At 37.8% G+C, this 14,580-nt stretch overlaps 1 protein-coding gene across 20 annotated transcripts in view; it reads left to right on the forward strand.

Annotated features, from left to right (window-relative positions):
- SYTL5 (synaptotagmin like 5) overlaps positions 1–14,580 on the forward strand; it is a 232,873-nt gene that overhangs the window by 145,941 nt on the left and 72,352 nt on the right. For all 20 annotated transcript variants that reach the window (XM_072744795.1, XM_072744802.1, XM_072744791.1 and 17 more), the window contains exon 3: positions 6,604–6,813. In XM_072744795.1, the coding sequence (XP_072600896.1) occupies positions 6,604–6,813 (210 nt within the window). The remainder of the gene's footprint in view (positions 1–6,603; positions 6,814–14,580) is intronic.

A 14,580-nucleotide genomic window follows, 5' to 3' on the forward strand; every position in this document is an offset into this window, starting at 1 on the left:
GAAAGGAGTGTGTCTATGCAGTGATAAAGCAAGCAGTCTTTGTAATGCATTGAACATTTTTGATGATGGGATGGAAAAAATGAATTCAGTGTATCACCAGGATATAGCAGTGAAAAGATTCTATCATTTAACTACAGCTGAGATAGTTCATCTCTTCAGTCTTTAAGATTTCAATTACAAATAGGTCATCAATTTGCATGTTAATATCAGCACATCTGTGTAACAACAAGGAAATCTAAGGAACAAACTGATATTTTAAAAACAGAGAGCACCCCTCCCCGCCCCCGCCCCCTGAGTTCATCTGAAATAAAGAATCTGTGTTAGTGGGTATTAAATGTCTTCAACTTTTTTAAATTTAAATTTAAATTTTTCATCAGTTTCTAACAGTTGATTTGGGGCCATATTTATCTCTACTACACTTTTCCCATCTCCCACACTCTTTGCTCTTCTCCACACAAGAACAAATCGAGCAGTTGGTTAGATTTTTTATATTGGCAAGAATCAAATCGTTTTTCTTTCTGAACAACAGTGTAGGAATGAAGTTCAAGAAGATAGAAAAAGCTCTGGAAGTCCTTATTGAGTAATTGAGAACATTTTGTAGTTTTCTCAGCCTTGAATTACTTTTTCAGAATGTGTTTGATCTCAGTTTTAGCCAATTTCAGGTTGACTTTATTCTTAACAGACCCAATATTGTACATTTTTCTCTTCTCATTCTCTTTTTAATAATGATGGCTTCATATTGTAAAGGGCTTTATAATTCACAGAGCACACTACCATACTTTATTGCCTCTGCCTCCTACAAACACCCTTGGATGAAGATAATATAAGGAATCATTATCTTTATTTTGAAGTTGAAGTAACTGAGAGGTTAACTTGAATGCCCAGTGACATCTAGTTAGCAGCATGGCTGACTTTTCCTTCCTTCCCTTCACTCTTGATCTCTTTTTTTCTCCTTCCTTTCCTTCCTCCTCCTCTTCTGGCACTTGCTAGCTTGTGCTTATGCTTTCTTTTATTCATTCAATTAAATGATACCTATTATGTTCTAGGCACTAGGCTATGTGCTGTAAAATGTATAGCTAAACACTACAGAAGAGTCTTGCCCTCATGAAGTTGATGGAGGAATTGGTGAGTAAAAACAGCCAAATAAATATACAATTAAAAATTACAGTAAGTGCTATGAAGAAAAAGAACACAGTTCTGTGAGTGAGAATAAGATGGATATTGGCTATAGATTTGGTGGTCAGAGAAAGGCTCTCTGGGGAAGCAGCAGTAAAAGCAAGCTAAAAAGGATATAGGGAAGTCAGATGAAACCCAGCCAGCCAAAGAACACGATGGACTAAGTGTTGCTACAGTAACAGCCCCAAACTCTTAGTGGCTTAAAACAATGAAGGTTTATTTGTCATCCATGCTGTATGGCCTCAGACTAGAACTCAGACTTACAGAGCAGGAACTATTTGGGACATTGCCATTCTCCATGCAAAGACAAGAGTATGAGGTAAACTGTGTACTTGCTCTTAAAGTGAGTGGTATGGAACCACATACCACATTTCAGGGACCAGTGCTAGTCACAGGATTACACTTAATGTCAAGAGGGCAGGGATGTGCCATCTGACTTGTTCCACTTTCCCAGCTTCCCTTGCAGCTATTGGTGGTGCTATGATACTGTCTGTGCAGGGAAACCTAAGGAGAAGTCTAATAGAGGGAATCACAAGTCAATTTTTGTTTTTTGTTAAAAGATAAGTACAGCTGACACAGCTTGCTCCTTCCTCTTGTCTTAGAGGAGGATGCTATTCTGGAGCTGGCTGGCCATTTTGCATAACAATGATAAGCCACACTTTTTTTTTTTTTTTTTTTAGAAGACTTTATTCATGAAAGACAGAGAGAGGCATAGGCAGAGGGAGAAGCAGGCTCACTGCGGGCAGGGGCCCATGTGGGACTTGATCCCAGGACCCCAGGATCACACCCTAAGCCAAATGCAGATGCTCAACCACTGAGCCACCCTGGTGCCCCAATAAGCCACACCTTAAAGAGAAGGGACTTCGGTATCCTGAGTCCTTGATGACCTGATTTGCAGCTGAACTAATGCAAGAACTGCCTAATCCTGAATTTATTATGTGGGCAAAAAATGAAGCCTATTTTTAAGCCTGTTACTTGGAACCAGGAGCATTTCAAGGCTATGTGGGTGCAAGAGATGAACAGATACTGTGCTTGACGCCCAGAAAGTCACCTTCCTCACAGGCCTTTCTCAGACTGGGTCAGCAATGCAGGAGCCAAAGAAGGCCTACCTTGCTTTGTAGTGCTGGGTAGTAAAGCAGAGGGAAAAGGCATCTCCCATCCTATTCCTCTCTTTGGGCTCCCTATACCAATACCAATACCTTGGTACCAATTCTCCCAGTTCCAATTCCCTCCCTTTAACCTTTCTCTTCTGGGGTGTCTGCAAATGGCTATGTCCTTTTCATGTAAATTATCCTAGGCACGATTAAATTAGGACAATTTCTAAGAGAGATCTGAAAGATCGGGCTGTTTAGTATTTGGTGCCAGCCTATGGAATTCGTCCCATCCTTTCCCAGTCTCAGAGAGAGCTCCCAGTAAATGTGGGACAATTAGCACTAGTTGTCTTAGAAATTTCCCAACCAGTGTGTTGTGACATTTAAATTCTTGCTTCCTTGTGGCATGATTTACATGGGGCCCCAAGTCTTTTCAGACTCAGGAACTGAAATAGGTGAAGCCTGATTGCTAAATAGACTGTTGTCAGTAAAGCACAAAGAAAGATGCAATAAAAATGTTTTACTTTGGGCGCCCCTGTGGCTCAGTCGGTTAAGCCTTCAGCTCAAGTCATGATCTCAGGATCCTGGGATGGTACCCTGAGTTGGGCTCCCTGCTCAGGGGGGAGTCTGCTACTCCCTCTACCTCTCCCTACCCCTCCAACTTATGCACACACACACTCTCAAATAAATAAATAAGATCTTTAAAAAATGTTTCTGTTTATGGCCATAATTTCTCTAAGTGGTTTCACTCACTCTGAGGAACCACTAAGTGATTAAGGAACTGGTAAGTTGAAGTGATTCAGGCACCTGATCGTGGAATTTTTTTTCCAGAAGAGAATTTGCCACTGGAATGTCCTGGAACACCCGTTTTTTTTTTTTTTTTTTTTTTTTTTTTTTTTTTTTTTGGTTTATTGCTCTTTAGCCCACCAGTCCATTCAGATAGGACTGCTGTCCATGATTGCTATCTTTTTCTACCCATTTTAATCACTTTGGTTTCTTTTTATCATTGTTGCATGCATTGTTGTAGATTTCAAATAAGTAATGTTTTATGTCTCCTGTACCCTGAGATGTTCAAACATCTGTTGTGATTCCTTAGATAATGCATTTGTGGTTTTCAAATGAGGACTCATTCTGTTATTTTAAAGCTTGTAGCTTCTGCAAGTTTTCAAAAGTAAATTGTATGGACTTTTTCTTACATTCAATTTCATTAAGCTGGTTGTTCACAAAAGGACATAAGGGTACTTAGTAAGCTCTAAGTCAGGGATTAAGAAAATTTGTTATGGGTTATTGTTTGTGTTTTGGTGGATATGAACGAGAACTTAAGAGCACTCTCTAAGTCTGCCTGTTGTAATACATGAATTATCTTAGTTAGTCCTCCTCTTGACTAACATCGAGGATAATGGGAGTCCTTAGCAGACATTCTGTTTTGACTCATTTTTGTTTCTGAATACCAGAATGCCTGGTACACAGTACACACTCAAGAAATGCTCATTAGATGAATGAAGGAGACAATTAATCAAAGGTTTTAGAAACCTTACTCCTGGGCACCTGGATGGCTCAGTGGTTGAGCATCTCTGCCTTTGGCTCAGGTCATGATCCCGGGGTCCTGGGATCGAGTTCCACATCGGGCTTCCTGCAGCAAGCCTGCTTCTCCCTCTGCCTATGTCTCTGCCTCTCTCTGTGTGTCTCTCATGAATAAATAAATAAAATCTTAAAAGAAACCTTACTCCTCCCTTTTAAAATTCCCCATTTAGGAATCTCTCATAGGCTAGGAATTAAAAGACCTACTTTCTGGTTTTATGTATACTACTCACTGTCTTTAACATGAATGACATAATATCTCACAAGTTAGTTTGAAGGCTCCAAATAGATAATAAAAAGTTTATGACATTTAAGTACCTTATAATCTGACACAGAGTTGGGTCATGAACAGTATATTCAAAAAAGTCAAGTCATCATTCCTGCTTTAGAGGAGATGCTAGTCTGGTTGGCATAACAAAGCTCAGTATCACAAATGGAAAAGGAAATGATATGAGATGTGTGAAATGGTTCTGGGATGTTTGTTTTTTTCTGGAACATAGAAATGTTGTGTTCAAGAAGGGACTGGAGGGGCGCCTGGGAGGTTCAGTCTGTTAAGCATCTGACTCTTGGTTTCAGCTCAGGTCATGATCTGAATCTAGGTTCCATCATGAATTAACTGTCCACTATGGCAATGATTCATCCACTACACTTTGGTCTCTTGATTTCTAAAATGGGGGTAATAATGTTCTTACATGATTGTTCTGAAGATTAAACAAGATAATATATGTAAAGGAATAGCACAGCAGGGAGTCTGCTGGAGTTTCTCTCTGCCTCCCTCTATCCCTCCCCCTGCTTATGTGCTCTCTTGCTCTCTCTCTCAAATAAATAAATCTTTAAAAAAAAAAAAAAGAAGGGACTGGAGATCAATAGTAATAAGGAATAGCATGCCTTTGAACCTTTTTTTTAAAAAAAGATTTTATTTATTTATTCATGAGAGACAGAGAGAGGCAGAGACATAGGCAGAGAGAGAAGCAGACTCCTTGCAGGGAGCCCGTTATGGGACTCGATCCCAGATCCCAGGATCCTGCCCTGAGCTAAAGGTGGAGGCTTAATTGCTGAGCCACCCAGGCATCCCTGCCTTTGAAACTTTTAAAATTAATTAATTAATTATTTATTTATTTATTTATTTATTTATGATAGTCACAGAGAGAGAGAGAGAGAGAGAGAGAGAGGCAGAGACATAGGCAGAGGGAGAAGCAGGCTCCATGCACCGGGAGCCCGATGTGGGATTCGATCCCGGGTCTCCAGGATCGCGCCCTGGGCCAAAGGCAGGTGACAAACTGCTGCGCCACCCAGGGATCCCCCCTTTGAAACTTTTAAGTGGAGATGAACTTATCTTTTACAGTAGCGTTTTCCAAATTTGGCAGTATGTTAGAAAAAATAGTCACACTTTTAAAAAAAATGCCATCAGAGTCCAGATGGGGAGGGAAGAGTGAGACTCAAGAATCCATATCCTTTAAAATCTTCCTAGGTGATTCCAGCGTATAGTCAAATTTGAGCCCAAATGTTCCAAAGCTGTGCTACTCAGGCTCTGATTACCTTTTTTCTGGTGTGATTTTGTGAATATGCAGAATCTGATCCAATAGGTCTGAAGTGGGGCCTGAGATTCTGCATTCCCAGTGAGTTCCCTGGTGGCACCGTTGCATCACTTTGAGTAGCCCATTTCTAATGTGTATATTTTTTAAAAAATTACATGTCAGGTAGTAAAAGAAGGGCCATGCAACTAGCAGTTATTTAGTATATGCCAGGAACCATGCTGGTACCTTTACATATATTATCTTGTTTAATTTTCAGAACAATCATGTAAGAGCATTATTACCCCCATTTTAGAAATCAAGAGACCAAAGTGTAGTGGATGAATCATTGCCATAGTGGATGTTAATTCATGATGGAACCTAGATTCAAACATAGGTGTATCTGACAGCAAAGACCAGAGGTCACTGGAAGTTGTTAGAAAGCCTCAAATGCTAAGCGGAAACGTTTAGATCTGAAGTGGTGGGACATATCCTTGTAGAAAACTCTTTATTGGATTACTTAAGGGAAGTATCAGTGTTGCCATGTTTTTTTTTTTTTTTTTTATTAATTTTTATTGGTGTTCAATTTACCAACATACAGAAAAACACCCAGTGCTCATCCCGTCAAGTAGTGTTGCCATGTTTGATTTACCACTCTTGCTTCACGTAGTATATCCACACGGGTAAGGAACATAGTATTGTGCAAGCTGCCAGGTGGGTTGTGCTCCAGTGTGATGGTATTAAAGATATACTGGAGACGTTAGAATAGAGTGGGAATAAGTACTAATAACAAAATAGTAGTGCTAGTGGAGGATGTCAGAATTCATTTAAAACACAAACGAGGGCAGCCTGGGTGACTCAGTGGCTTAGCACCGCCTTCTACCCAGGCTGTGATCCTGGAGACCCAGGATCAAGTCCCGTGTTGGGCTCCCTGCATGGAGCCTGCTTCTCCCTCTGCCTGTGTCTCTGCCTCTCTCTCTCTCTCTCTGTCTCTCTCATGAATAAATACATAAAATGTTGTGTTTAAAAAAAACCAAAACACAAACGATATGTTTTTCAACTACTGATATCAAAGGATTGTTGATTCGAGAGAGAGAAACTATGTTCTCTGTAAGTATCTGGCTCTGACTACTTGATTCTTTCAAGTATTCTTCCAAATGAAAATACCTCTTAAATAAAGAGAACTCTGCTCCTGTCTACTTCTTTTTTTAAGTATTTTTTCTCTCTCTCTCTCCTTCCAGGAAGCTGAAAAATGAACTCTTAGAAGCAAAACGTAGAAGTGGGAAGACTCAGCAAGAAACCAGCAGAGTCTGTGTTCACTGCCAGAGAAACCTGGGCTTAATATTTGACCGAGGAGACCCGTGCCGGACCTGCTCACTGAGAGTGTGCAGCGAGTGTCGGGTCTCGGGCCTTGATGGCAGCTGGAAGTGTACTATCTGTGCCAAAGTCGCGTGAGTTCCTTGCCTTGGTGTGGAAAGCCAGATTCGATGACTGAAGGGCTTGGAGTGGGGAAAGAAAAAAAGATAAGAGTGTTTACAATTTAGGGATAGTGGGCACCTGGGTGGCTCAGTAGTTGAGCATCTGCCTTCAGCTCAGGGCGTGATCCCGGGGTCCTTGGATCGAGACCTGCATCAACTTCCCCGCGGGGAGCCTGCTTCTCCCTCTGCCTATGTCTCTGCCTCTTTCTCTGTGTCTCTCATGAATAAATGAATAAAATCTTTAAAAATAAAATGAAATTCAAGGATAGAGAATAGAATTAAAATCTAGCCCAACACAGGCTCAGCAATGCCTTTGTAGAATTCAGGGGTGGGAAATGATGATGCATGAGCGAGCATACACAAACAAAATAGAGACAGAGAATGGCATTTTTAGTTTTAAAAACTATAAAATGGTAAAATTGGAAGCCTCACAGAAGGAGATCTCTTCCTACGTTTGAAAACCACCCACAAGCTTTTCTTCACTTAAGTCCCACCTGACTCCACACGTCTATCGGAGGCAGACGCATTTCCCTAAGGCCATCTGTAGATGTTTGGGGCTACTGGCAAGATGAGTATGAAATATCCAGCCTACTATCCACAGCAGCCAAGGGGCAAAGCTTTTTTGAATCTATTGAAATGATCGTATGGTTTTTATCCTTTCTCTTATCAATGTGATGTATCATGTTGATTGATTTGTAAATATTGAACCCCCACCTCTTTTTTATCTTTGTATTCTGATATGGAGAGAGATATATGCTAAACTCTCTCAATGCTTGTGGATTTTCTATTTACCCTTTTAATTCTGATAATATTTGATTTATATATGTTAAAGTGATAGTCTTGAGTACTTAAATATTTTGGATGTGATATTTTTAGGGTGTACAGAAACCTTTTTCATTATGAATATTCCATCCTGATTTCTAGTTATGATTTTTTTCCTTAAAGTTTACTTTGTTTGTTGTTATGACTGCAACAGCATTTTTTGTGTGTTTCTTTTAGTACATGTTTGGTAAATTCTCTTTTATCCCTTTAACTTTTAATCTGTTTCCTTATATTTAAGGTGTATCTTTTATAAGTAGCACACAATTGTTTGTGTGTGTGTGTTAAATCCTGTCTGACAGTTGTCATTAATTAAAATACTTATTCCATTTGTACTAACAAAATTACTCATATATCTTACTTAAAATCTACCACCTGTTTACTCTTTGTCCCATCTATTCCATTCTTTTTTTCTATTTATTTGCCTTCATTTAGGTTGTCTAAGTATTTTTTCTATTTCTCTGTTATTTAAACATTTACATCACTTGTCTAATGATTACTCTAGAAATTATAACATACATTCTTGACTTATTAAATTAGGAACACCTGAGTGGCTCAGTGATTGAGCCCTCAGCTCAGGGCATGATCCTGGGGTCCCGGATTGAGTCCCGCATTGTGTTCTTTTAAAAAAAATAAAATAAATCTAATATCAATATAAATTAGTACTTTTGGCTCTTCTAAGGTAATACCAGGTTCTTAAAATCCTTTAACTCCCTTTACTCCCCTTTCTACTGCTATTGTATATATTGTACTAAATATCTGTATATCCCTTTACTCCCCTTCTGCTATTGTACATATTGTATTAAATATCTGTATATCTATGTCTGTACACGTATGCATACACATATATTTATACCTACATAAATACACACACATATATACTTTGTCTTAGACCATCCAGACAGCTGTAATAGAAGGACATAGACTGGGTGGCTTATAAACAACAGAAATTTATTTCTCACAGTGTTGGAGACTAGGAAGTCCAAGATCAAGGTTCTAGGTGTGTTGTCTGCTGAGGACCTGCTTCCTGGTTCATAGGCAGCCTGTGTCCTCATTATGTCCTCACATTATGAAAGGGGCAAGGGAGCTCTCTGGGGTCCCTTCATAAGGGCAACAGTCACCTGCCAAAGGCTTCCCCCCCAAATGCCATCACAATGGAATTATGTTTCAACATGGGTTATTCATTCAGACTAACATACTTAATCTCAGAAGATACTATTTTATAGTCAGTATGCACTTAGACTTACTACACTGTTATCCTTTCCATTGCTCTGTATTTTTTATTATTACATTTTCGTGTTTCCTTCTGGGGTAATTTTCATTCTGCCTAAAGGGGACCCTTCAGTATTTCCTTGGCATAGTTCTTCTAGTGATAAATACTCTCAATTTTTGTTTTTCTTAGTGATGCTTTATTTTACTTTCAATTTTCAAGCATGTTTTTGCTAGTTATCGAATTCAAGGTTAGAAGTAGTTAACTTTCACTTATTTGAAGACATTACTCCATTGGGTTTTGGCTTGCAATGTTTCTGTTAAGAAATCAGATGTCACTATGTTGTTGATTTTTAAAAAGTACGATTGAGCCTTTTACGATGTGGGATTAAGGGTACTGATCCCCCACATAGTCAAAAATCCATGTGTAACTTTTGACTCTGAAAACTTAATAGCCTCTGTTGTCCAGAAGCCTTACCGATAACATAAATAGTTCATTAGCACGTATTTTGTATGTTACATGTATTATATACTGTATTTTGACGACAGAGTAAGCTAGAAAAGAGTTTTATTAAGAAAATCATGGAGAAGAGAAAATACATTTATAGCACTGTATCATATTTATAAATACTATAAGTTTACATCATCTGTTTACAAGATGAATCATCTGTCAGAAGCTGTACCAGTATTGTCTTCTATGATATAAAACACTGTAGATGTTAGGGGCACCTGGGTGGCTCAGTTGGTTAAGCAGCCAACTCTTGATTTCACCTCAGATCAGGATCTCAGGGTCCTGGGGTCATTCCCCGCATCAGGCTCCACATTCAGTGGAGAGACTGCTTGAGATTCTCTCTCTCCTTCTCCCTATTCCCCTCCCTCTGTTCACACGTTTGTTCTCTCTCAAATAAATAAATAAATTTTAAAAAACACTGTGGATATTATATATATTATTAACATTAGACCTGAAAAATGAGAAGATAGTGTGAAAAAGAAATTGACATTTATTTACAGATATAACAGCTCATGTATTGATAATGAAGAAGAAGCAATATGATTGCTTTTTGGTAGGCTAGTGTAATTGATACTCTTGCTTCATGGTAGCCTAGCCTATACATGAATGCATGAGTTGTTATAAAAATTTTTATAGTATATAGTATTACAATCATATTAATAATACAGTTTTAGAAACGTTGTAATATTTTAAAAACCACTTCCCTGCAATGATAGGCTAATACACAGTTTCTCCAACTAGTAGAGAAAAGCTTGCTGTAAGGGTAAAGTAAATCTTTGAAAGCAAAGTTAGAAAACAGTAAGAAAACTAATACATTATTAATCTTATATTAATTATCATTCACCTTATGCCTATGTGAGGCTAGACATAACCGCTTCTGTATATGTCTTGCACACAGTGTTCTACATGATAAATACTTAGGCAGTAAAGATGATGACACAAAAATGTCTTGTACATTTCTTGTACAGTTAGATTTTCACGCAGAGACACACATATGTAATGGATAAGTTTGTTAGCCATATGTACGTATAAGTTTATTATGTATGGCATGATGATTATTTACTATTTGTTAAGTGGGTGGGCCACCATAAAGGTCTTCATCCTTTTCTCTCCATGATGAGTGGGCTGAAGAAGAGGAAGAGGAGGGATTGGTCTTGCTATCTCCAGGGTGGCAGAGGCAGAAGAGGTGGAAGAGGTGGAAGGGAAGGAAGGAGAGGCAGGCACACTCAGTATAACTTTACAGAAATATATAATTTCTGACATTTTTGCTTTTTCACTTCTCTAAAACTATTTCTATATAGTACCAATCCTCCTCCTACCACTTGCTTCAGCTTCAGTGCCCGTATCGTAGAAGGGTCCATGTTGTAAAAGAAGCCAAAAGCCATATTGAATAATCGAGACTGTTCTGCCCAATTGTGTAATGCCACTTTATCTTTTGGCACCACTTCAATGTCTTTTTCTTCATCTGGACTGGTTCAGAAGCACTCATGTCCACCAAATCATCTTCTGTTAAATCCTGTGATGTGGGGTCTGTTAGCTCTTGAACTTCTTCAAGATTCACACCTTGAAACCCTTTACCCCTCCCCTTCACCTTTTTTGCCATCGCTACAATCTCTTTCATGATTTCCTTGATAGGCTCTGTATAAATCCTTTGAAGTCACGCACAACATCTGGACACAGTTTTCTCTAGCAGAAATTTATTGTTTGGGGCTTGATGGTTTTCATGGCTTTTCCTGTAGCAACAATGCCATTTTCACTGGCTTATCCTCCCATACTTTCATGTTCTCTCTATCAGGGTGCTCTCCATAATGTTGACAGTTCATTCCATAGAGTGTCATGTATAATGAACCTTAAATGTCCTTATGACCCTCTGATCTACAGGCTGAATTAGAGACATTGTGTTTGGGGCAAATAGACTACTTCAATGGCCTTGGTGTTGTGAACTCATGGGATTCTAGGTAGCCAGGGGCATTGTCCAATATCAAAATGACTTTAAAAGGCAGTCCCTTACTGGCAAGGTACTTCCTGACTTCAGAGAAAAAGCATTGATGAAACCAATTTAGAAGAAGGGTTCTCATTGTTCAGGTCTTCTTTTGGTACAACCAAAACACTAGCAGCTGATGTTTCTTTTTCCTTCAAGGTTCAGGGTTTAGCAGCTTTATAGATAAGGACAGTCCTGATCACAAACCGAACTGCATCTGCACAAAACAGATGCCTACAGTACAGTTAGCCTATTCCTTCCTGTCTTAAGTCCTACTGCTCATTTCTTTTCATTACTAATAAATGTCTTTTGTGGCATTCCCCCCCCCCCGGAATAGGACACTTTCATATGCATTAAAAACCTTTTTGAGTGGATAGTTTTTCTCCCTAATGAGTTTGTAAGTGGTGACTGGGAACTGGTCTGCTGCCTCTTAGTTGGTCAAAGCTGCTTCTTCTGTTATCTTGACTCTTTTTTTTTTTTTTTAAGGCAAACCTCTTTCTAAAATTACCAAACCATCCTTTCTGGCCTTAAATCCTCCAGGTTTAGATACTTCACCTTTCTTTTGCTTTAGGTTATCATATAATGATTTTATTTTTTCCCCCCAAATCATATGAGGGTCTATAAGTTACACCTTTCTTGTAGCAATCTTGCACCTACATGAAAGCTGCATTTTCAATATGAGATAGAGAGATGTTTTGCAAAAAGTACAAGGTTTTTGTGCTTGCTGGTTGTAACTGCAGCAACAGCTTCATGAGTTTCTTTTTCTTTTTTTTTTATAATGGTCCTTATACTGGATTCATGTATCTTGAATTAATGGGCAACCCCAGCTGCAGACCTCAATCTGTGGTGCATATAAAGCAATTCATCTTTTTCTTATAATTTCATAACTTTTCTCTACTTCTTGGGTGCATTTCCAGCATCACTAGTAGTACTATATATGGGTCCAGTAGTGTCATTTGAGGTTTGAGGTATTGCGTTAAACCAAAAAATATGAGAACCACGAGGGATCGCTTTTTATTATAATATGCAGTTTACTATAGAGATGAACTGTTCATGTCGAGATGATTAATGTCCTATGGCATCTTAAGTAGATACTTGCAATACTTGAGCTCACCACAATAGCAACAGGAGGTGGCTACAAAATTTCTACATTTAGGACAGTTGATACTACAGATAATTCTAACGGCAATCATGATTTAATACTGCATCTTTAAGTTTGTTTACATTTTTCTCAGCTGCAAATAGTGCCATGTATGGTCTGTAAGTCTGCATAAATTTTGATAAATTTTAACTTTTTATGATATATTTGTATGTATTTTATGGTAGTGTGATAGACTAGTGTCTACATATATTTTAGGCATTCATGACATATCTTTTAATTTTTCAATACTTCTAGGCTGTGCAGTTCATCTGTGAGTTTTTTCAAATTGTCACAAATCTCCAAAAGTTTTTAACAATATATTGGGAAAAAATCTACATATAGGTGAACCCATACAGTTCAAAGTTGTGCTGTCCAAGAATCAACTGTAACAATAGTTTTCATAGTCTACTTTTACTATTTTCCCCTTTTCTGTGGGATTTACGCAGTGTCTATAACATGTCTAGCCTCTGTCTGATTTTTCTTTATATTTGTCCATGTTGGGGTGTCTAGAGTGTCTTAAGTCTGCACCTATTAATATCTTTTGTCATATTTGAATATTTTTCAGATAATATCTCTTCACATACTGCTTTTTCTCTCTCTTCTCTCTCCCCTACTTCAAATACTCCAAATATGTATCTTAATTCTATTTAATAGCTTTCATACATCTTTTATACTCCTTTCCATATTTTTTATCCCTTTATATCTTTGAATTCATTTTGCATATGTTTTTCTGATCTTTCAATTCACTAATCTTTGGCTATGTTTAATTTACTGTTAAGCACATTTGTTTAATAAATTCAGTTGTTTTTTTCATTTTTAGATTTTTCATTTTGCCTTTGTTATGTTTCTAAATCTTTGCTGATTTTCACCCCTTTTCTCATAATTTCTTGGATAAATTTTTTGTAATTACTTAAAACTCTGTGAATGATAATTCTATTGTTCGAGTTGAGAACTGATTTTCTGTTTGTTTCTCTTGGTTTTGGTCATATCTTGTTTTGTCAAACTTGATAACTTTTTTTAACTTGATAACTTTTGATTGATGGACAAAGTTTTAAAAAATTATAAAAGTTAGTGAGACTCTGTGTAGCAATATGTATCTATTGAGAATGTATATTTTACTTCCAGGAGGGAAATAAAATAAGATTTTTTTTTGAAATAAAATAAGATTACAAAATATTCAAGATTATTTTAAATCAGAGGTTGAGCTTATTTCAAAATTGGAGCCTCTTTCCCTGTGAGAGCTGATCTATCTTTGGATCACATTTATTACTAGGGAATAGTCCTTCAAGTTCTCAAAATTATACCTATTAGGCAAGAGAGGTAACTGATTTTAGATTTTATAAATATAAAAATAGTGGAAATTAGAACACTAAAAGGTTACGGTTATGTTAATAGAGTTGGAATGAGTATCAGAATTTTTTAAAGATTTTGTTTATTTATTTATTCACAAGAGACACAGAGAGTGAGGCAGAGACATAGGCAGAAGGAGAAGCAGGCTCCTTCCAGGGAGCCTGATGCAGGACTCCATCCAGGACCCTGGGATCATGACCTGAGCCAAAGGCAGATGCTCGACCAACTGAGCCACCCAGGCATCCTGAGTATCAGTTTTTTTTTTGTTTGTTTCTTTAACCCAGCTCTTTCCCTACCAAATGATGTCAAGGTAGGGTTTACCATTTCAGGGCAATGAAGAAAAAAATGGAATTTTAACAAATGACTGACCTTCCAATTGTAGAGTCTGAAGACATATAAGGAATTTCTCAATAACTATTTTTCTAATCTTCTATATTATTTTATTTGATTCGTAGTATTAAGTCATTTCTATTTCTTATTCCATTACTATTCAACCTCTTCTCTAATCCTGGACCCTCATTTACTCAGACAGTATAACTAGGGACCATGACTCATGAGTGCTTCAGTCATCAGAAGTTACTTCAATCTTCAATATGGGAAGAGGAATTTTTTCATTTTTTTTATAATAAATTTATTTTTTATTGGTGTTCAATTTGCCAACTTACAGAATAACACCCAGTGCTCATCCTGTCAAGTGCCCCCCTCAGTGCCCATCACCCATTCAACCCC

Source organism: Vulpes vulpes, chromosome X (assembly GCF_048418805.1).
Source record: "Vulpes vulpes isolate BD-2025 chromosome X, VulVul3, whole genome shotgun sequence".
Classification (NCBI taxonomy): Eukaryota; Metazoa; Chordata; class Mammalia; order Carnivora; family Canidae; genus Vulpes; species Vulpes vulpes.